Source organism: Populus nigra, chromosome 7 (genome assembly GCF_951802175.1).
Source record: "Populus nigra chromosome 7, ddPopNigr1.1, whole genome shotgun sequence".
Classification (NCBI taxonomy): Eukaryota; Viridiplantae; Streptophyta; class Magnoliopsida; order Malpighiales; family Salicaceae; genus Populus; species Populus nigra.
In genome coordinates this window covers 16,142,530-16,165,112 of record NC_084858.1, presented here as the reverse complement: position 1 = coordinate 16,165,112, position 22,583 = coordinate 16,142,530, and the positions used below count along the sequence as shown (strand labels likewise).

The following is a 22,583-nucleotide window of genomic DNA, read 5'->3' as shown; positions in this document are numbered from 1 at the left end:
TCAATTAGTCAGACCAAAATTTTATACAATGAGGGACAAGATCATAATTTCATTAATCCATGGTGAATCTAAGTCCATAGCTACTATAAAAAAATATTGTTTTAACCTTTTTAGTTTATTTGTTATGTTATTTAAAATAAAATATCGAAAGTTTCATTTAAAATTGTAATATTTATTTGAAAAATATTTTTAAAAAATATGATAAAATTTAACTATCTCAAGTTTGAAAATTATAGTTTTATAAGATTCGGATTACAAGTTAAGTTGGTATAATTCAGTCATCTGGATTGGATTTTATAACACTGCCATGAATTAGTAGGGTACCAAATTAAATCATCAAGTTAGATTTTATCACTTTGATTTCTTAAAAAAGATTAATATAAAATTATGAACTAAGGTATGGACTAATTTTAAAATATACGAAGGAAAATAGTAATAAAACACCTCCTAAACAAATTTGCTTTATTTACTTTTGTCATAGACAAAAAGTCTCTTCGTCCGAGGAAACAAACGTCCGTAACCCTAAAAGTAAACATAGACGAAACCAAAAACCCAACAACAACAACAATTCTAACAATCGCAAGAACCAAACTTTGTTACAAGAACCGATCGTTGGTACGAGAAAGAGGAAACAACAAATCCCAATTCGGAGAAAAAAGCTTATTTTTTCTTATCAAATCGCATCCACGGTTTGCCTGGTATGCACTGATTTTATTTAGTTTCAAAAATTGCAGACTCACTTCAAATCTTGCAATATAAATTGTACTATAGATACATACACATGTATATAGCTGATGGGTTTCTGTTATTTTATGATTTTTTATTATTTGATAGAGACATTTCTATTATGCAAATTCACAATTTTGCGGGATTTTTTTTCCCATTTGAGTTATGATACTAAGCTGATGGTTCTGTGTTATTCGATGATAAGAATCCTACTTTCTATGCTTTGTTGTGTCAAAAGAGAGATTTTAGAAGTGATATGCACAATTTTTTGAGGTATTTTTTTTTATTCGGGTATAATTGAATCTTGGATGATATTTAGTTATGGGTTGGGTTTTGATTGTCAAGATCATTGCTTACATTTTTTTTTAGATAATTCTGGACAAATGATGGAATGGGTTTTGTTTGTCTCTTGATTTTCTGAAGTGGGTTTGGTTTTATCTGAAGGTTTTTTTATTTATTTATTTTGCAGTGTAAATTGTAATGGAGAGAATATTGTGGCTTTTTTAGCCGATCACTATCTGTTAATATGAAGAAGTTGTTCTGTTGATTTTGTTTTTATAACGCAATTCACAATTTGAGTTTTTTTTTTCTGTATAACTTTATTTTGTGGATGCGGTGTTTGGTTTCTGCTAATCAAGATCATGGCTTTTATATTTGTTTCGTTGTTGTTGAGAGAATTTTGGAGGAATGGTCAAGTGGGTCTTGGTTAAATCTTGGTTTGTGGAGTGGATTTGATTTTATTTGAAGATTTACGAACGTCAAGGCTAATAAGAACTCGATACGTGGGGGAATTATTGAGTAAAGGTTGATTCAAGGGCATGACTGTTGTGTGTCTGTTTCTTTTGTGCATATATTACAGGGAATAAAAGGAATTAGAACATTCGATCATCGAGAAAGAGGATTGCAGGGTGGTTTTGCTTGCAAGACATGGATCCTGGTCGCTATGGCCTTCAGCAAGGATGGGATAATAACAGCGTAATTGTGGTTTCCTCCTTAAAAATACTGATAAAAATGCAAGAAATTTTTTAGGATTGTCCATTAGTTTTTGGGCATCATCTATCTCATCCTTAAAAGAAAAATAAGAGAAAGCTGTTGGGGGCAGTGAGGATATGGAATGGATTTGCGTAACCTCCTCCTATCTTGATTGGTATTTGTTGCTGACATAAGCTTATTCTCTTGAATCCACAGGCTCTGGAGGGGTATGGTGCAGTCCATGAGCCTAACTACCGGTAAGTAAGGCCCGATGCTTGCTGTCAGGGCTTTCATGGTAAAATATTTTATTTGAAAATTTGTGTACTCTTATTTTACTTTTTGAGTTTTGTTGGTTAAGGTATTTATTTCATGCAAGATTTTCCAGAAGCCTCTTATGCTTGATATTTTCTAAATGTCTCCTTTGTTGTGGTCTGTAATCTTATTGTCCTTATTTCTTTTTCAAGCTTTGTCTCATGATTTTTCATGTCTGCTCTTCCATTAAATTATTTTATTCTAGCAGGGGTGGTGGTTCATATGATGAGAGGAGGTTTATCAATGACCGGTATTCAAGGGATAATGGATACCCAAGACATGCCATCCCCCGGAACATTCTAGAGAGAGAGAACTACCCCCCACCTCCTGCTGTTGATGTTTGGCCTCAATCAAGAAGGAGAGGTTATGAAGAAGAATACCCACTTGATAGGGAGTCAAGGAGACATGAGAGACCATACTTCGATACTTACCACGATATAGATGCTGTTCATGATCGGGATGGCAACCACAGCATCGACAACTACCGTGATCATGGACTTGATAGGGCTTCTAGGTTTGGGGAACGTGACCGTGATGATTATGCATATGATGATTATGACTATAAGTCACACACTTCTTATCAAAATAGGGAGGATAGCCATGAGAGGGATTATGAATATGGTAGGCATAGTTATGATTCTGATTATGAAAGAGGCAGCAGGAGAGATGGCAATTGGAGGAGGCGTGGATCCCATGATCGAGAACATGACAAGAGAGGTTTGAGTCAGGAAAAATCTCAGAGTCCACATAGACGGCATGAACGATCTCGGTCTCGTGGATATGATGATCGTCCTAGATCAAGGTCTCCTCGGAGTCGAAGTCATAGCCGAAGTCAAAGGGAGGACAGCTATGATGGTGGCAGGCATGAGAGGAGTGAAAGGAGGAGGGACCGTGAACACAAGCGTCAGCGTGGCCATTATGACGTGGTATGTTACATACAGCCTTCTTTATTGTTATTTACTGCCTGGCTTGATCTGTGGTGAGTCACCGGGCTTTAACAAGAATTCTGCCTCTTGTAGGCCCCATCTGCAACTGTTGTTGTGAAGGGTCTCTCACAGAAGACAACTGAGGAAGATCTTTACCAGATACTTGTAATGTCTTAGTTTACACTCTTTATCCGGGCACTGTTGCTTTTCCTCATTAGATGTTTTCATAACATTTATTTGCTTTTTGTGGCCATCAGGCTGAGTGGGGACCACTTCGCCATGTTCGTGTAATCAAAGAGAGGAATTCTGGCATCTCTCGTGGATTTGCCTTTATTGATTTTCCTTCTGTGGTATCTATCTGCCTAATCTGGCAAGGTTGCATTTTCTTTCATGAATGGCATTCAAATAATGTTTTTGTCTGAAACAGGGAGCAGCATGCGCAATGATGGATAGGATTGGGGATGATGGTCTTGTTGTTGATGGCCGAAAGCTTTTCTTTGAGTACAGGTATTTCTCTTTCATCATTGCCATGATTGTGGTATCATGAAAGTCAATTGTGATTATTTATTCCATGCTACTATCTCGAAGTTGTACATTGTGCATGTATGTTGGATCTCACATTCTGGTGAATTCCAGATACATTCTTACTTTAGCTGTTGCTGGCTTCCCTAGCACTATTCTCTTTCAATATCTGACTGATGGTGGCATTTTTTGATGAAAACGCTACATTAATGTCATTGTACATACATATGGTGGCCCTATGACACATTTTTGGCTTCAAGCATAACCATTATCACTTTGATTTCTGTTGTCTTTCAGTAGTAAACCAACTGGGGGGGCAGGTGGGCCTTTTGGTCAAGAGAAATCTGGTCAGCACAGAAACATCACAGTGCCATCTGATTGGATGTGCACTATCTGTGGTTGTGTCAATTTTGCAAGGCGTACATCCTGCTTTCAGGTTTGTTTTTCCATCTCATTTTCTCCTTATTTGATTTTTGATAAGTTGAACAGTTATAATTTTTTATGAATACACAATCAGCCATTAGTTTTATTTGTTAGCACTAGCACAGCCAGAACAATTCCCTACTGGTGCTGAGCACGCATGTCAAGTGTTGAAATGACAATCATTATTTTTTCTAGTGCTGTTTGGAGGTTAATGTGTGTTGGAAGTCACATTGACACCTTTAACATGCTGTCACTTCATGGTGATAAGAGCCTTTTCTTAACCTCTCATTATGCCTTATTTCTGATTTGATGAGTCTCTTTCTCCTCTCCCTTCTATTAAGTGAAGTGCCCAATGTTTCTTGTTCCCGAAGTCCCTAATAAGTTTCAGCTTCTTCAAGTGATCCTTTATTTCCCTTGTTTGTGTTAAGCATGTGCTCTTTTCACTTAAGCTGAAGACCCCTTAGCTCTAGTAGAGGGGTCTCGTACAAGGGATAGATTTCCACTTTGCTTTGTGATGTGATTTGGTTAAATAGTATGGACTTGTAGTTCTTTTGCGCAGAGCTCTTGCTTAATGATTTTACAGCAAATGGAAAAGAAAAACTTTACCCAGGGATTCTGGTGAATTTTATAATGGTTTGAGAATTAAGATCCTTGAAAACAAATCATTGGATGGCCTCTTTTATTATATGTTGCAGTGCAATGAGCCACGAACTGATGATGCACCACCAGCAGATATGACTTTATCAAATCCGCCATCCTCAGGAAAGAAAGGATTTGAGGCAGGTTGGTTTGAAATGTTTCTTTTTTCCTGACATGTTTTAATATATATGCCACAACTTGCTAAGCTGACACCTAATCAGGCCCTACTCATGTTTTGGTTGTTCGTGGATTGGATGAAAATGCGGATGAGGAGATGCTTCGCTATGAGTTTTCCAAGCATGCTCCAATTAAGGTACAAAATGCTGTAAAATTCATTTTTGTTTTATTAGAAAATCCCCCCCTTTTTTGGCATGTTCACGCTTTTATCTTTCCTAATTTGCAGGATCTTCGACTGGTTAGAGACAAGTTTACTCATGTTTCAAGGGGATTTGCCTTTGTACATTTCCATTCGGTAAATTCATTTGTTATTGGTTATTGGATTTGTTGAATATTTTGTTCCTCTTATTTTTTGCTTTCCAGTTTTTCTTAGTCAAATTAATCTTTGATGGTTGTCATGCAATTCAAACAATTACGAGTCCAAATTTATTATAAACGATACACAACTGACAAATATATGTTAGGAGCTAAGGTAAACTTACTAACAGTGATTCAGTGGTATTTTTATGATGAAATTATTTAGAAAGATTATACAACAAACTATGATTTGGTGGTATTGTTTTTCCTTTCACCTTCCATTCTAGGCTATAAAACTAATACAAACAGTGGTACCATGGTGGTTGTCACATATTTTGAATGTTGCTGATATCTATAGCTTAGCTACCCAATGAAATCCCATTTCAGACTGATGTACTTTAGGTACTTTGTGTTACTTAAAGATTTTCTTTTTAAATTTTAGTTGTATGGCCTCTGCATCCTGCAAGACCCCTGCCCCTCTGTATGGAGATTTTACTTGCTCTTTTCAGAATTAGAGACACAACAAAAGAGAGTTGCTAGCAGAAATAATAGATGCATTCTTTGCAATCATATGATTCTTGTCTTGTAGGTTGAGGATGCTACTAAAGCCCTTGATGCGACCAATGGAACCACTCTTGAGAAGAATGGGCAGATCTTAAGAGTGGCGTATGCAAAGAGCATTCTTGGCCCAGGGTCGTCAGGATCATCGCAGTCAAGCAGCTTAGCAGCTGCTGCGATTGAGGCAGCGGCATTTGCACAACAGGTATATCAATTAATCTTTTCTTCAACTATTGTGGTTTCTTTTTTGTCGCACATTTTCAATTGAAGCACTAAATTTTACATGGTTTGTTCATACTTAGAATTTGAAAGTCTAGGGAAAAACAACTTTTTTTTGGATGAAGAAAATCAACACAGCCTAGAAACTACTTTAATTTTCTGTAATTTGAAGTCACTGAAAGCTTTTCATGAAGTGATTGTTGGTGGGGAAGTTGGAGAAAGTTGACATTGTACTTGTACTGTGTACTATGTACTATGTACCATAGAAATGTAAAAGATACCTTCATATCAAAGGCCCCTTTTTCTGGAGAAATGGTTCTGTGAAGTGAAGGTTGATGAACAGATTAGAGAAAATTGATTTTCTGATATGATACATCTATTTCATACCTCAGAATAGCCACTTTAGGAAGTTTTTTAGATTATTATCCGCGAGGCTGTTGGCATTTCTTTTGATCAAGACTAAATTTCACTATCAACTTGTAATTTGTTTATGGCAATCAGTCAGGTTGACAAGGAAAACTTTAGATGAATGTGTCTGGGTGTTTGTCAAGGTGCTACTTCCACGTTAATGAATTTGTGCTCAAACTTTTTGATGTTGATCTTTTTGTGATTTCATTGATGCATTAGACACAGGTTTTGTTATGGTTCATTGAATGGAGATATAACTCCTAAGAATTCTCTTCTTGTCCCTATCACTTCTCTGTCTCTTGGAATATTAGTGAATATTATTGTTATATTCTAGTTATATTACTACCTGTACCCTTCATCTTAATTCTTTGTGCTTGCTTTCTGGTTTTTGAATATGCTGATTTTATATATGATATTTGAGTTCTTAAAATTTTATTTTTTCATCTTTTAGTATGACGCTGTTGGCTGGGCACCTAAGGAATATAACCCAGATGAAAAACAATCTGTCGGTGGGCAGGAGCAAGCTGGTGGGGAGATTACAGTCCAAAAGGATGGTTCTGCTGCACAATCTGCTTTTGTGTGGGATGAAGCATCTGGTTATTACTATGATGCTGCTTCTGGCTTCTACTTTGATGGAAATACAGGTTCCTTCTACGTTTCTTGTTTGATTTGCACCAAGTGGAAGTGGAAGATAACATTTTGCATGCATTGTGGATTTGAGCAATTGTTATAATGAATGTCGTAACTTGATCTAGGCATCTTTTACTAGATGGCACGTTTCTGATTGTTGTCTTCATGTTAAAAAAAAATCCAGAAGGGGCATTGCTGTTTTCATTTTTGTGGTATAATTGGATAGATAACTGGTGTGTTTGGCTCTTTGAAAATGCTTTATCCATGGGTTTTCTCCCTGTACAAGCTAATAGATTTTTCCCTTCCTGAAGTAGTATAAAGATATATTTTCATTTTTATTCCTGTCAAGAAGTTCTATCTGATTATACTCTTGTGCAGAGAAAAAGGAGGGAATACTATTCCTGTGTGGAACTTGGAAATCATGTTCATGTTTAACTGTCTTTCTAGGAACTCTAGCATTCTTGCTAGTACAAAATCATTAAGTTTCAAGCTAGTCACTGAGATTTTGAGAGCAAATGCTAAGATACTTCCTGTAGATCTTGCAAAAGTGCTGATTAGGCAGAATATTTTGGGAACATATGACCTATTTTTTTTGGGTAAGTTTGTGTGGGCATATACAGTCAGTGGAGATTTTTTGACTGTTATTTCTATTTTAACTTTGGAGCTTGAAATTCCCAGCTTCTAATAACTGCCTGGACAATGGTGATTTGTATGCAGTAGGAAAAATGTAGTGGGACAACTACATGAGTTTATAAAACGGAATGAGGTGCTTACAACTTTACATGTATGGTGCATTTGCTTGTGATTTACTTCATTGTCATCCATGAATTGACTGGAGCTACTTAACTGTATGCCTGCTTTACTTTTAGAGGCTTGCGATCCATAACTTAATCTCATAAATTTCTTTTGAGGAACATTTTGATCTTCACTTCTAGTTTTCTGAAGATGCAATTTTGTTTCTAGTTTCCTTAGACAAGTTGTTTTCAATTTGGTTCCTTGTTGAGGAGAATTGTGATGAAAATTTAAAACTTGGTTACTGTTCTCTGGGAACCAGTGTTGTCAAAGGCGAAAGGTGCTAATAAGTGCCAAGCCTGGAAAATGCCCGAGGTGCTAGGCGCACACTTAGGTGCTCACCCGAATGAACAAAGGCGCTCAACCTGTATGATATAAAAAATTAAATGTATAATATTATATTATGATATATAAATCTAAAATATATACCAATTAAGATTAGATCATTGGAAAATCAAAAGAAAATATAAAATACTATATAGTCATATAAAGTTACATTTTTCACCTTTAAAACAAAACAAAACAATTTAAAGTAGTAAGTAGCCAAATAGATTAAAACGCAAAGTTAAATATCATCATCATTGTTCATTAATCTTCAAAAACATCTTCATCAATGCTTTCCTCTCCTTCACTTGAGCTCTCCATATCGTCCATTTCATGATTATAATCCAAATCTTCATCTCTTAAACCAAACTGCACTTGTTTAAAACTAGAACATGATCCCTCTTCATGTGTAGTTCTAGCACTTGATGTTCATATACCTCTCAACTTTGTTTGTTGTCTAGTATTGGTTCTAGGGATTACAAATAAATAATCACAGTACCACTACTGCTGGAATAATGAAAAGTTGAAAACAGGTGACATGGCAAGCCCCCAAGTACACACATAGTCATCATGATGTAAGTTTGTAACAATTAATCGAGAAAAAGCGGCCAATTTCAGTACGCATATTGACTACACACACTCACACATGCACAAGCAAACTGCGTGTGTACTAGTCTAGTCATGGTCAAAAATATATAAAAGTAATCTTTGTATTGATAGAATATAATATATATATCATATACAAGCAAACTGCATGTGTCATGACTTGGTCAAATAATCTTTGTAATTTGCCACATAGAAAGTTCCAGCTCCACAGAAATTTTATATGATATAACTTAGTAGAATTTTTGTATGAGAAATTAAGAAAGAAAAAGATGAGATGACAGAAGAAAAAAATCATAAGGAATACCTCTGTTTTTTTTCTGTCTTCACTCTTGACTTCTTTGTCTTCGTCTTTGGTGGTGTTTCATGTTTGTTTCTGTTTTTGTTTCAATTTTCACTTCTGTTTCTTTTCTTCTTTAACTTTCACGTCAGTTTCTTTTTTTCTTTTTTACCTTAATCTATATTTTTTACAAAACTACCCTTAAGTTTTATTCTTGTGTAAGACCAGAAAAGGAGACGGACAAGACAAAATATAAGTCAATTTTTTTTTTTAAAAAGCAGAAATCAAAGAGATGTCTCTTCAAACTAATCCTGAGTGTCAGTGTCAGTGTCAGTGTCATATAATTTTCATCAGGCATCGCCTGCCTCCCATGCACAGGCACTTGCCTAGTTGGCGCCACTTCAAACTCCCATCGCCTCAGGCTAAGAAAGGCGCCTCGGCTTTGCCTCGCCTCACCTCCGGCGCTTAAGCGAGCACCCGGGCACCTTTTGACAACACTGTTGGGAACATCTTCAAAGATTCGGCAGGAAGAGATTATTTTGCTGTGGTGAAGTGGTTGTCTTCTAGGAATTTTTTTCATGTTTGTTGCTGTGAACTAAAAACGTGCTCCTCGGAAAGTGCACAGAGACCCAGGCATGGTGTGGAATTGCAATTGCATTGTATGAGATAAATTTTTTTGTATCCACGGGGATGTCTATTAGAAGAATTTGGGTGGGGAATCATATACCCCTTCTGGTTGATACGGTGTATGGTATGTTTTGGAGTGAAACTTTGTGAGGTTTAAACCCTAGTAGAATGTGCATTTGCCATTAAGGTGATCGTATGTCCTGCTAGCATGGGGAATGTTTTATGCTCTGTTTAGAATTATTTTCTAGGACAAGAACTTTGAACACAGTTTGAATAGTTGTTACTAGCATTCTACATGGGTCATCTTCGGAGTTTAAGCTGAAATCATAATTCCTTTGGAAGTCATCAGCTCTTTGATTGAGTATTATGCACTTGTAATATGCAGGTCTTTATTATGATGGTAACAGTGGGGTTTGGTACACATATGACCAGCAAACTCAGCAGTACATCCCTTACACGGAGAACAATGACAATAAAGCTTCTGGTAAACAGTCCGAGAATTCCAAGTCATCTGACGGTTCCAGTAACAGAAAAGTTGTAATTTCTGCACCGGCTGCTACTATTACATCATCCGTGGAGAAGGCTGCCTCGTTACATGATGCAGTCCAGGCTGCTGCTACAGCAGCATTAGCTGCTGAGAAGAAAGAGAAGGAGAAGGCAAAAGAGATAAAACTTGCTTCAAAGAGCAGTATTTTGGCTAACAAGAAGAAAATGAACAACGTATTATCAATGTGGAAGCAAAGGAGTCATGAAGGACAAGCCACCCGTGTGGCTCTTGATGATAGTCACCCATCTGTTCCAGCTGATGATAGGCTCTTTTCAGCTGGGCAATCCACAAAGAGCAAGTTTAAATCTGATTCAACAACCACGAAGGAGAACACTATGTCCAGTTCAGGAGTTGCCGCAACCCCATCTGCCCAAACTACTGGTTTGGAGTCTCCAGTGAAGCCAAGACCTGCGAGCAACAGTTCAGGAGGGACTTTGATGGGAGTTATAAGGGGCTCTGGACGAGGTGTTGTGAAGTCTGATACTTCATATTCTATACCATCTGCTGGTGTTTCTACATCCAATGCTGCCATACCACTAACTATGGCAGGTTCATCAACAAATTCTGATACATTTCCAGCTGCAACTCCTTTTAGGACAGATGCATCTGCGTTGGGCTCTTACACACCACCTGTTGCTGCTGTGAGTGGCAAGAGGAGATTTTCTGAAATGCCACTGCCTTCTGCTTCTACTCACAAGGAGCAACCACAGACTTCCTACAGGGATCGAGCAGCTGAAAGGAGGAGTTTGTATGGTTCATCTTCTGTGGGAGATGATTTGCCTGACATGGATTCACGTAAGCTTTAGTGACATGTTTTCTCAAACTTCTCGGTCTGAGTGAATGGGTCCCAACACTTTACTTATGTCTTGATAGAAATATTAACTTGTGAGGAATCCTTTGTGTTTTCTATTTGTAATCTCTTAAAGATCGAGAGTCTGCATTCAAAAGGAGTGCTTTGGATTCAATGCCATTTCCCCCTGGTGTTGGAGGAGGACGTGGGATTGGAGATGCTCAGAGCTATGAGGTGATTACAGCTGACAAGGCACTTGGCGAGAGCAATGTAGGCAATCGAATGCTTCGCAATATGGGCTGGCAAGAAGGCTCGGTATCATTCCTTTCTCTTGCTCCTGACAATTTTAACTGCTAATTTATTGACAACTGTTTGCAACTATGCTGGTTATTCTTTTGAAATGGGTTGTAGGCTGTAAATCATTGGTTACTGCTGATAACGATGCCAGTCATCCTTGTGAAATATGGGTTTTAGTTAGTGCAGCCTTTTCTTCCTTTTCTATAATCATATTCTAAGTATTTTGAGAGCAAGTTCCCATAAGTGCTCTTAAAAAATCTTCCATTTCTGTACAGTTTTGCCAATATTCGAAATGACTTATATCATATGATGTTCCTCTCATCTCTTAATGGCCACCATGTTCTGTTACTTGTTTGCTGCCCTACACCGTTAAAGTTGAATCATATATACTGGTTGTCAATGCTTTTGCATCAATCATGCCACTAGTTTCATTACAGTTTTGCAAATATTCAAAATTACTTATATCATATGATGTTCATCTCATCTTTTTATGGACAATGTTCTGTTACTTGTTTGCTGCCCTACACTGCTAAAGTTGAATCGAATATACTGGTGGTCAATGCTTTTGCAGCATTCATGTAACTGGATTCTAATTTTTATTCACTGTGGGGATTGTCTTCTCTGGTTTTTGGTGATCGATGTGATTTGCAGGGACTGGGGAAGGATGGAAGTGGAATGATTGAACCAGTCCAAGCTCAAGCCATAGATAGGAGAGCAGGACTTGGGAGTCAGCAGAAGAAGTTGGATCCTAGCCTTGAGGTACAGGCTGGGGATAGTTACAAAACGCTGATTCAAAAGAAGGCCCTTGCCAGGTTCAGGGAGATGTCGTAGATTGAAGGCTTAAGCTATGAAGCAGGGGTTGTAGATGTGCGGCTTAAGCTCTGAAGCTGAGGAAATCGTGGTATTCTGTGGGCAAATGCATTTAGGTGATTTACTGTAGCTCAAATTCCTTCTGTAGACTTGTGAAAATTAATTTATTGAAATTCCAGAATCTTGTCTCAATTGTTTCGATTCCTTTTCTTTCCCGGTGACAAGAGTTGCAGTCCTGCCTGCAACCAAAGGTGCACCAATATCAAATACCAACATGCCATTGTAATGACCAAAAGAAAAGGGAAAATCGAAAGGGATGAATAGGTTAATAGTACAAGGTAAAAACCTAAGAAAGGGATGAATAAATTCCATGTTCTATTAAAGAACTTGGTCGCGCTAAGTATTATTCTTCTTGAACTGGGCTTGCATTCGACAACAGGCAGCTACAGACAATATTGACCAAGCCCACCGCAAAACGACTCAATCTGAATAATCACTGATGGTTTGATCAAATACATAGGAGGCTGTTTGGTTGTGATCAACTTTGACGGAGGACTGTAGATTTGACCATTTCACAGGATTTTTGGGTCCGACTTTCTTCCCTTCCATGTTTTGCTGTTTTGTGTATAGATAGATTTTATGGTTGTAGTATGAAAATATAAATTTTTAAAAAAGTTATAAATTATAGTTTTTTTTTTAATTAAGATTTCAAGAAAGATTTTAGAGTAAAATTATGGTTATGATGTATGTTAATTAATTAAATACTTTTAACAGGCAAAACATGTCTAATTATTTTTCATTTTCTTGGATTATATTTAATTAGTGTTTCATTATATATATAAAAAAGATATAAAGATTGTAAAGGCATAAAAAAACAACTTTGGATTGAATTTTTATATTTTTAAAATAAAAGGATAAATTTTTATTTTTATTATCTTAATTTTTTATATCCCAAGAAAATAACTAAACTCCATATTTAGCTCTTCCTATGGGGTTTTGTTTACTTCTATTTTATGACTAAAGTCTTGCCCAAGGAAGGTTGCTTTTTTTGTTTTAAAAGCGTTTTAGAAATATTTTAAAAAAAAATTGAAATTTTTTTATTTTTTTTACTTTAAATTAATATTATTTTGGTGTTTTTAGATCATTTTGATATGCTGATATTAAAAATAATTTTTAAAAAATAAAAAAAATATTTTTTTAATATATTTTTAAATAAAAAATAATTTAAAAAACAACTCTAATGACACACGCCGAATCACACCCTCCACAACCACTTGCTTTGCTTTCCACATTGACCTCAAAAAAAAAAAAAACAAGTACAAAGTTAACCTATACAATACAACAACCTGGCTGTTTCCGCAAGGAAAAAGATATTATGAAAAGTCTACTGAAAGTCTTCATCACAGGTAATGAAATTCTGTGGAAAATGCTACCACAGGAATATGGAGGCATTTTTCCAGAATCTGAATCCTCAAATACTCATTTTGATTGGATGTTTTCTCAGGATCTTAGTCCAGTCTTTGTTGAAAGAAGTGAAAGGAAAAGGCTTAGGTTTAATCTATAAAATCTTCCTTGACTACTTCCTTAGCAAGAGAAAATAAGAGAGAGAGAGAGAGAGAGAGAGAGAGAGAGATTGGAAAATTGGCAGTGATGGTAATAATATTTGTTCTCCTTTCTTGTTGGTATTAGTTTTTTAGGCTATTTTTGAAATTGCATTTGAAAAATAATGTTTTTTAAATTTAAAATGTGAAGTTACCGCGTAGACAAACATGCACGATAATCATTTCAAAATAAATAATGCTAATTTCTCTGATCCAATTTTAATAGTTCCTGTTGACTTGTCAGAAAGCTTAAAACATACAATGAATATAATGGCACTAGAATGTTTTCAAGATCCCTAGTTTTATTTGCGCTAGAAAAATCTATTATGAAGAACATCTACAATTGACAAAAAGCTTGATGTATTCTGATGTGGCCAAATCCAAAGAACGAGAGAGACTAGTAAAAGAGTGGGAAATCATATTGCTCCATGACTAATCCTTCTTTTTTCAAACATTGAGCCCACCATGATGCCAACCATCCAGATTTCTAGACTCGTGTCGCACGTCAGTGTACTGGGTGGGTACTTTTTCATAGTAATCCGATATTAAAATATCTTAGAACACTAAAAAAGTTTACTTTAAAATAAAAAAAATAAAAAAATTTAAATTTTTTTTAAATATTTTAGATTTAAAGGGATTTTTTTTATTATTAACGTGGATGTTCAGGCCAGTTTACGCGTATCTTGACTAATCTCATGAATCTTGAAGTTAACGACCATATAAATCTTTAATAACACTGAAATTTATGAGACTCGAACCGTTTAACTTTTAAAAAAGAATCTAATCAATTTATCTTCTCCCCTCAAAAGTTATTCATCTTCTTTCTTGTTTGGCTTTTCTAAGACAATGAGATCTGACAGTGAAAATATGGCGACCCAGAAGTAATGCACATCTCGTGAGGTTGGAACTGAAACAATTCATTAAATATATATATATATATATATATATGATGTCTTCTTCAATTTGTCCAAAACTCAAAGAATTATAAGTGAATTATCAAGTCTCACCAACCTTAGTATTGTTTCGTTCCAAGAAAAAGGGCCCTCGAACAACTTGATCGATCCCACATATGCCTAGCTAAAGATTACCTTTGTATCATCAAAGATTTGCTTTGTCTATTTCATGGCATTACACCTCCAAGACATATTCCAAACAATCAAATTATATGAGAAGCATGTGCTTTGGTTATCTATGGTAACTTTTTGTTATTGTTTTATTGCAGGATATGGGTTATAACTAAGAACTAGTGTCAAGATTGTTGAGATTAAGTTAAAACAGGTTTAATGATAATTGGATCCTTGTTTTACACTAATGGGTTTGGGTTTGATCCCTTTATTTAATTTTGTTGATCAGTAATTAGATTGGTTGCTAAACATAACATAATGTTTAAATATATAAGTATAACCTTGGAAGAATTGGCCTCATACTTGACTAGGAAATGGATGTTTCATGCTTGAATCTTCAAGGTTGCTTTTGGTTAAATATTCCATAATAAAAAAAGATAGACATAAAAATGATATAAAATATATAAAAAACATACGTCTCATCTATATTTATCTTTTTATATCGTGAGAAAGTAATCAAACATTAGTGAATTCTCGGTGGTTAAAAAATTGAATTTAGCATTAATTAATAAACCCAAATTACCTCAAGAACACCACATGATATGTCTCAGAAAAAACAAAAGGAAATGGACAAGTATGAACAAGTGCAATCCCTGTGCTCATGTGCTGCAAGCTAGCTAGTACATGTCAGCTGAGAGGTTAAAGTGCCTATGGTCCTCCATGAGGCTGATAATTCTCATCGTCTTGTAGTATTGGCTTCGTTTCTCCCATTTATATATTAAAAACAAACCAAAAACCCTGCAGGAAACCTACAAAATATAGAGCCCAACACAAATATTTGTGTGTTTCTGAAGGCATGGTAGCAGCCATATAATGCAAATGCCTGTACACTACACTCCAAATAAAGGATAGTTATAACAACCATTTTCTTGGTCCCTTCGAGGTTTTGACCCTTCCAAGTTTTTTTTTTGTTTTTTTTATTACCAAAGAGAGATTATTGCAAGAGAACAGATGTCAGTTGATCTAGAGGGAGGGAGGGAGGCATAGACTCAATTTCAATTTGTTCTGGGAATTTCTCTAAGAAGTTATTGAAAGAGTGAAAAGGAGAGAAATATTAATTAAAGTGATTTTTGAGACTTGTATATTATTTTTTTTATTATTGTGGGTGTCTGTGTCAATTTGCACGCACCTCGATTAATCCATGATTCTTGAAGTTAACGACTATGGAAGTTTCTAGTGACCCTGAAGTTTATGGGACTCGAATCGATGACACCTAAGAAACAAATCCAGAATCTGATCAGTTGAGTTACACCTGCTCTGAAGTATTTGTATTAATATTACATGAATTTGAAAGAAGATTGTGAATGAGCTTTGAAGGGTCTTATTAGAAAAAAATAATATTTGAGGAACCAAATAAAAACTATTATATAGTTAGGAGTCTCTTTTTGATCCAAGAACTTGCTTAAATCTCAATTATTAATTAGGTTATCTTGCACAAGAAGAAACCGATGTGATATGTCCCTAACGATTGACAGCATCAAGAAAAAGCCAAAACAAGGGTTGTTGAGAAGATTAATTGATATTCCTATACGATATACAACCATGGATGTACGGTGTCCGCTTCAATTTATTTTTATTAAAAAAAAAGAATTTGTTATTCATTTTCTACTTCTATATCCATCTCTATATCCATTGTTTTCATTCGATTGTAAAATAATTTTTTCATTAATAATGATCAAGATTATTATTTTTTAAATAATTTTAAAAATATATCTTCCATCGATTTGGTACAATCAAGAAAAAGCAAGTTTTTTTAACCGTTAGTTATAAGATTTAAATCGTGAGTAACAATTATTTTTCAAAATATATTTTATTTAAAAATATATTAAAATAATATCTTTTTATTTTTAAAAAATTATTTTTAATATCTCCACATTAAAATTATCTAAAAATAAAAAATAAAATTCGAACAAGGAAAAAAATAAAAACAATTAAATGTGTTTTAAAATATTTTTAAAACACACCAACCAATATAGTGTCAAGAAACTATCTCAATCGAATAGTTTAAGCTGTTAGGTGAGGTCACATGATATGATTTATATTATTCTCTAATACACCCCCTCAAGTGAAAGCTTTTTGGGCTTGAAACTTGCACATACCTACTTTACCATGTGCTTAATTTTTTATCAAATAAATAGGGATGGTGAGATTCGAACTCATGACCGCTTGATCATTAAGACTCTAATACCATGTCAAGAAATCATCTTAACCTAATAACTCATCCATAATATAATTTATATTATTCTCTAACATATAGTATATTAAGCTCAGAAATGCTACGCTAGCTGTTGAGGTTAGATTTTCTAGTTTGGATCTAATAAATATATGCATATTGCAACACAACGTAGTATTTTACTCGAGACAACACTGCCAGGGGCGGAGGCAGGGGTGTGGCTGTCAGGCCCCGCCCCCTGCAAAATTTTTTTTTTTTTCCCGTCCTTCGCCTTGAATAGTTATGTCTAAAAGTAAATTTGAACTTTTGCTTTCTTTTTGGCTACAAATCAAAGTGTCGTGGCTCCGCCCTGAACACAGCAGAGTGGGATATGCTATGAATATATTCATTTTTTCGTTATTTGTGTTTCTTGTTTTGAATTATTTAATTTCATGAGAATATGTAATGTATGTTGCTATATAATTATCTGTGGGGGACCTCTTCTAGTCTCCAATGGACGCTATGCTACTTTTTGAAGGTGTAGATCGATGGTACTGTAGCATTTGAAATCATTCGTCATTGTCCATTTATTTAGTAGCCTGGTGAGGGAGCATATTTTCCATGGTATAGTTTCAAGAATAGAGGTATTAAGTGTTTTTATACTTTGTTAAGAAGCTTAAACCCATAGAAAGATATGATACAAGTTAAACATTGGTCTAGAAAGTTTCTAAACTTAATATATTGGGCTCGGTCATGTGTCGGATTTAACAATATAGGTTTAGTAAATTGCTAAATTTAATATGTTTGAGTTTAATTATGTGCTGAGTTTAATATAATATGAATACAACAAATTATTATGTTTAATATATTTGAATTCAGTTATATGTTGAGTTCAAGTCAACATCAATTTGATAAATTATAAAACTCAATTTATTTTAATTCAACCATGTACGTACATGGTTCAAAAATATGTATTTCTAAGTTAGCCACTTAAACCTATTATCATGGCTCCATCACTGAACACAGCACGGTGGAAGTGGCTACGAATATATTCATTTTTTTCGTTATTTGTGTTTCTTGTTTTGAATTATTTTCATGAGAATTGTAATGTATGTTGCTAAATAATTTGTGGGGGGCCTCTTCTCGTCTCCAATGGACGCTACTTTTTGAATGTCTAATGGCGTACGTAGCAATATTTGAAATCACTCGTCATTGTCCATTTATTTAGTAGCTAGGTGAGGGAGCATATTTTCCATGCTATGGTTTCAAGAATAGATATTAACAAATGATGTTTGAATTGGTATTTTTATGCTTTGTTAAGAAGCTTTAAACTCATAAAAAGGTATGATATTGATGAATGCAAGTTGAAAAGTTTTTAAGCTTTAAACTCATAAAAAGGTATGATATTGGTGAATGCAAGTTGAAAAGTTTTTAAACTTAAAACACTTGATTTGATTGTGTACAGAGTCCGAGTTAGTATAAATTAAATGAATTACTAGATTTAATATGTTTAAATTCAATCACGCGCTGAGTCTAATACAACATGAATATAGCATATTGTTATATTCAATATACTTGGGTTCAATCATATACTAAGTCCAAGTCAATGTAGATTTGACAAATCACCAAACCTAACTTGTTTGGGTCAACTATGTGTTGAGTCCTACGTGAGTTTAGGGAATCGTCAAATCTAATTTACTTGAATTCAACCATATACTGAACCCAAGGTAACATGAATCTGACGAATCATCAAAACCAACTTATATGGGTTCAGGCATGTGCTAAGTTCAATGCAACATGAGTCTGGAAAACCACCAAACTCGTTTCCTCTAGGTTTGGCTACACACCAAACCCAATAGGTATAAAGGTCGTTAAAGATCCATATAAGGATCATAAGGTTTTTTCCTAATACTATTGTCTTAAGACTATTAACATGAATTATTCATGTTAAATTAATTATCTCTCTATATCCATAAATGTGTAAAATGTCTCTCAGATGGTCTATCATATTTTCTTCTCATTAATAATTTATAAGAGATATTTGTTTTTTATTAATAATATGTAAGATATTTTTATTTTTTTATCAATGCCATTAGAAGAAAATAACTCTATGATCTCTCCACTTCATCAAAACAACAATGTTTGGAGATTATAAATACCTCATAAACCACCTAAGTAAAAGAATCATCTTTTTCTACTATCCAAGCATTCATATTTTAGTTTTTATAGCATTTATCGTATAAAAGCAAGAACAAACATTCTTATTTTAGAAATTTAAAGTTTTTTCTTTTATTTATCACACTCCTCCTTTAAAGTTATTGGTTTTATTATTGAAGAATCTCTAAATCCCACTAAAAGAGACTATTTTATAGGTACCGGGACTTCTACATTAGTTATTTACTTCTTGTGCTATAAAAATAAAAATATTGATATGAAAATTTGATTAATTATTATTCAAATACCAAATAATATTTTTCCCAAGCTTATCAGATTTTGAGACATCATCAAGACAAGAAAATATACTTTTATGAATCTTCTAGTCTTGTCATGGATGATTTATTTTTAATTAAATATATTGAAGTGTTATGTGTATCAATAAATTCAAGTTCAAAAATAAATCTAAATATATCAATGAGTTTTTAAAATGAAACATGCATAACGATCCGAGTGTTGGATCCGATTACAATTTTGTCAAGGTGTTCTACAAATTTTGTTTCGTACTAGAATTGACCCACAAGTGTCGGTTCAAATATTTGAGAACATGCTTAAAATAGACCTAGATGATGTATTCATAATTTTTTTTATAGTTAATTTTGGATTATTTTTTTAGAATTTTATTTGATATGGTTTTCTAGGTAAGTCAATTTTATCTCATATTTAAACAACATTGTATGTTATTTATATTATTAGAGATTGATTATACAAATTATTAAAGATTATTATATATTATTGATTTACAGTACTCATCAAATCAAAGTTCTCTATAATTTACCTGTAATTTTAACATTTGGGAAACCTAATTTTAGTGGAGGACTATCACATGGCAATTGGTTGAAGATAAAAAGAATGAGACACAATCATTTTAAACAGCAATTTAGCATTCAAATGATCATATATATATATATATATATATATATATATATATATATATATATTGATTGTCACAGTCAAAACATAATTGGAAAAAAAGAGCAACATTAATATTTATAGAAGAAATAAAATTTTATTGATAGAAGAGAAGCCTCTTAATTCTTAAAACTATTTCTCATTGGAAAAAAAAGATAAAGATAAAAAGAAGAAATTACGCTCATTAGTCTTAAAAAGTTGTAAACCACCCTGTACACATCTTATTTCAATGTTTAATCAAGTATTGAATTCAAAATTCAAAGACGAGACATAGCAAGAACTTGTTCATGAGCATATCCTGGAACTTCTGTATTGACTTGACCAGAAACTGAAGGCGTGCTGCTTCCAGTAGGCTTCTTGCTGGGCAACTTCTCATTGACAGCAAAATTTTTGGCCACTTCCCTTAACTGGAATTTCTGAATTTTTCCTGTTGAAGTTTTTGGTAACTCAGCCATGAATTCCACCCTCTTTGGAATCATAAAACGGGGAAGATTTTTCCTGCAGTAAGCAATAATTTCAGATTCTTTAACATCATTCGTTTCGCCGTTGGAATTCTTTTTCACTGAGATGAATGCACAGGGACTTTCTCCCCATTTGGGATGTGGCATTGCCACCACAGCTGCTTCCAGGACTCTTGGATGTCTATAGAGTACAGACTCCAATTCTACGCTGCTGATATTTTCACCACCAGAAATAATCACATCTTTTGACCTGTCCTTAATTTCCAGGTATCCATCAGGATGAATGACACCAACATCTCCAGTAACAAACCATCCATTCCTGAAGGCCTTGGAAGTTGCCTCAGGATCCTTGAAGTAACCTTTCATGATACTGCTACCTCTTAGGACAATTTCTCCCATTGTCTTGCCATCACGCGGCATGCTAGCCATGGTGTCCAAATCCTTAATGTCTGCATCGGCAAGTGTCAGTATGCTAATTCCTTGCCTTGCCTTGAGTTTTGCCTGATCCTGCTGTGGAAGCTTGTTCCACTTAGTCTGCCATTCACACACAAGTGCTGGCCCAGTAGCCTCAGTAAGGCCATAGGCGTGCGTCACGTGGAATCCGAGAGATTCAATCTTTTCAAGCAATGAGGCTGGTGGGGGCGCACCTCCTGTGAGTATTTCGACCGGTGAAGTGATTTCGCGGCGCTCATGAGGTTTGGCCTCAAGCAGAATGTTGAAAACAATTGGTGCACAACACATGTGAGTCACCTTATGGTCAGCAATGCTTTGGTACATGTCTTTAGCACTGGTGTTGCGTATGCAAACGTTGGTTCCGCCGCGTGCAGCGACACCCCAAGTGAATGTCCAGCCATTGCAATGGAACATGGGGAGAGACCATAAGTAAACAGGCGCACTTCCCATTTCCCAGCCAAGAATTAGGCTAAGAGTGCTAAGATAAGCACCTCTATGACTATAAACAACTCCTTTCGGAGCAGATGTTGTTCCTGATGTATAATTCAAGGCAATAGGATCCCATTCATCTTGAATTAGTTCACCTGTGTATCCTGGATTGCCCCTTTGGACAAGTTGTTCATACTCGAACTGACCGAATCGGACACCGGTAGGTGTGTCAACGTCATCGATAATAGCAATAATTGATGGCACAGGGCCTTCCAGGAATCGAAGGGCCTTATCCGCTAACTCCTTGTATTGGCAATCCACGAAGAAAACCTTAGCTCCTGAATGGATAAGAATGGTGGCTATGTTCTTGGCATCTAGCCTTGTGTTGATAGTATTGAGAACTGCTCCAGCCATAGGCACAGCGAAATGCATCTCGTATACTGCTGGAATATTTGGAGCCAACACGGACACCTATATACGTACATAAGCAAAACAAAGAACAAAAAAAAACATTAAAAATGATGATACGATACGTCAAAAAGTCAAAAGAAAATCCAAGAACAAAGATTGATGAACTTACAACATCGTTCTTTCCGACGTTAAGGGACCGGAGGGAATCAGCAAGGCGGCAGCAACGTTCATAAGTTTGCCTCCATGTGAAGCGGGTGCCTTCATAGATAACAGAGGTGCGGTTGGCATAAACAGCACTAGCTCTCTTCAAGAAAGTTACGGGGGTGAGAGGAACATAATTTGCATCACATTTTTGTAGTTGATCCATTGTTGGCGCTGGAAGTCTTTGGATAGTCTTGCTTGAAGATATGGGAGGAGAGGAGGAGAGGTTCTTGTGGCATCTTTGATGGACGTGAAGGGTTTAAATAAGCGAAGGCTAGAACGCGAGGGTGGGTTTAGTAAAAACTATGTTACGGATTTGATGTTTGAACCAAGCCACAATTATTATTATTTTTATATGTAAAAAAGTTGATAATCAAATAGTCTAATAATAACATTATTAGGTAAAGAATATTGGATGTTTTGCATATATATATATATATATATATATATATATATATATATATATATATATATATATGCGTTCTAACAAGAGAGGCTTGGATAAGAGTCTCTTTATAATTATAGTATTTTTAGTGTTTTAGGATTTTTACTTGCAACAAACACCATTGCCCTTCATTCCTGACTATGCATGTGACACGAGAGGATTTTCAGGAAAAAATTATTATTTTTTAATTATTATTATTTACTATTTAGTTTATGAACAAAAACAATTTTTATTTAGTTTAATAAATCAAATTGAGATTGATATTTTTATTTTTATTTTTCCTAATTTATTTAGAGATTTG

General features: G+C 34.9%; 2 protein-coding genes across 4 annotated transcripts; one reads left to right on the top strand and one right to left on the bottom strand.

Moving 5' to 3' along the window:
• Positions 1-557: 557 nt before the first annotated feature.
• LOC133699811 (SUPPRESSOR OF ABI3-5-like) lies at positions 558-12,071 on the top strand. Of its 3 annotated transcripts, none has more exons than XM_062123286.1 (16): positions 558-698; positions 1,586-1,701; positions 1,915-1,955; positions 2,219-2,936; positions 3,030-3,101; positions 3,194-3,286; positions 3,364-3,443; positions 3,756-3,894; positions 4,577-4,664; positions 4,742-4,833; positions 4,924-4,992; positions 5,584-5,757; positions 6,631-6,823; positions 9,821-10,777; positions 10,909-11,087; positions 11,721-12,071. In XM_062123286.1, the coding sequence occupies exons 2-16, from the start codon at positions 1,654-1,656 to the stop codon at positions 11,898-11,900; spliced, it is 3,123 nt and encodes a 1,040-aa protein (XP_061979270.1). In that variant the 5' UTR covers positions 558-698; positions 1,586-1,653; the 3' UTR covers positions 11,901-12,071. The 3 variants fall into 3 exon arrangements, with proteins under 3 accessions (XP_061979270.1, XP_061979269.1, XP_061979268.1); XM_062123285.1 differs by having other exon boundaries at positions 2,216-2,936; positions 3,759-3,894; XM_062123284.1 differs by having other exon boundaries at positions 2,216-2,936.
• A 7,973-nt stretch (positions 12,072-20,044) lies between these two features.
• Positions 20,045-22,088, bottom strand: LOC133700006 (trans-cinnamate:CoA ligase, peroxisomal-like). The gene is made up of 2 exons (XM_062123557.1): positions 21,806-22,088; positions 20,045-21,696 (listed from the first exon to the last, which is right to left on the bottom strand). The coding sequence occupies exons 1-2, from the start codon at positions 22,001-22,003 to the stop codon at positions 20,140-20,142; spliced, it is 1,755 nt and encodes a 584-aa protein (XP_061979541.1). The 5' UTR covers positions 22,004-22,088; the 3' UTR covers positions 20,045-20,139.
• Positions 22,089-22,583: the final 495 nt, after the last annotated feature.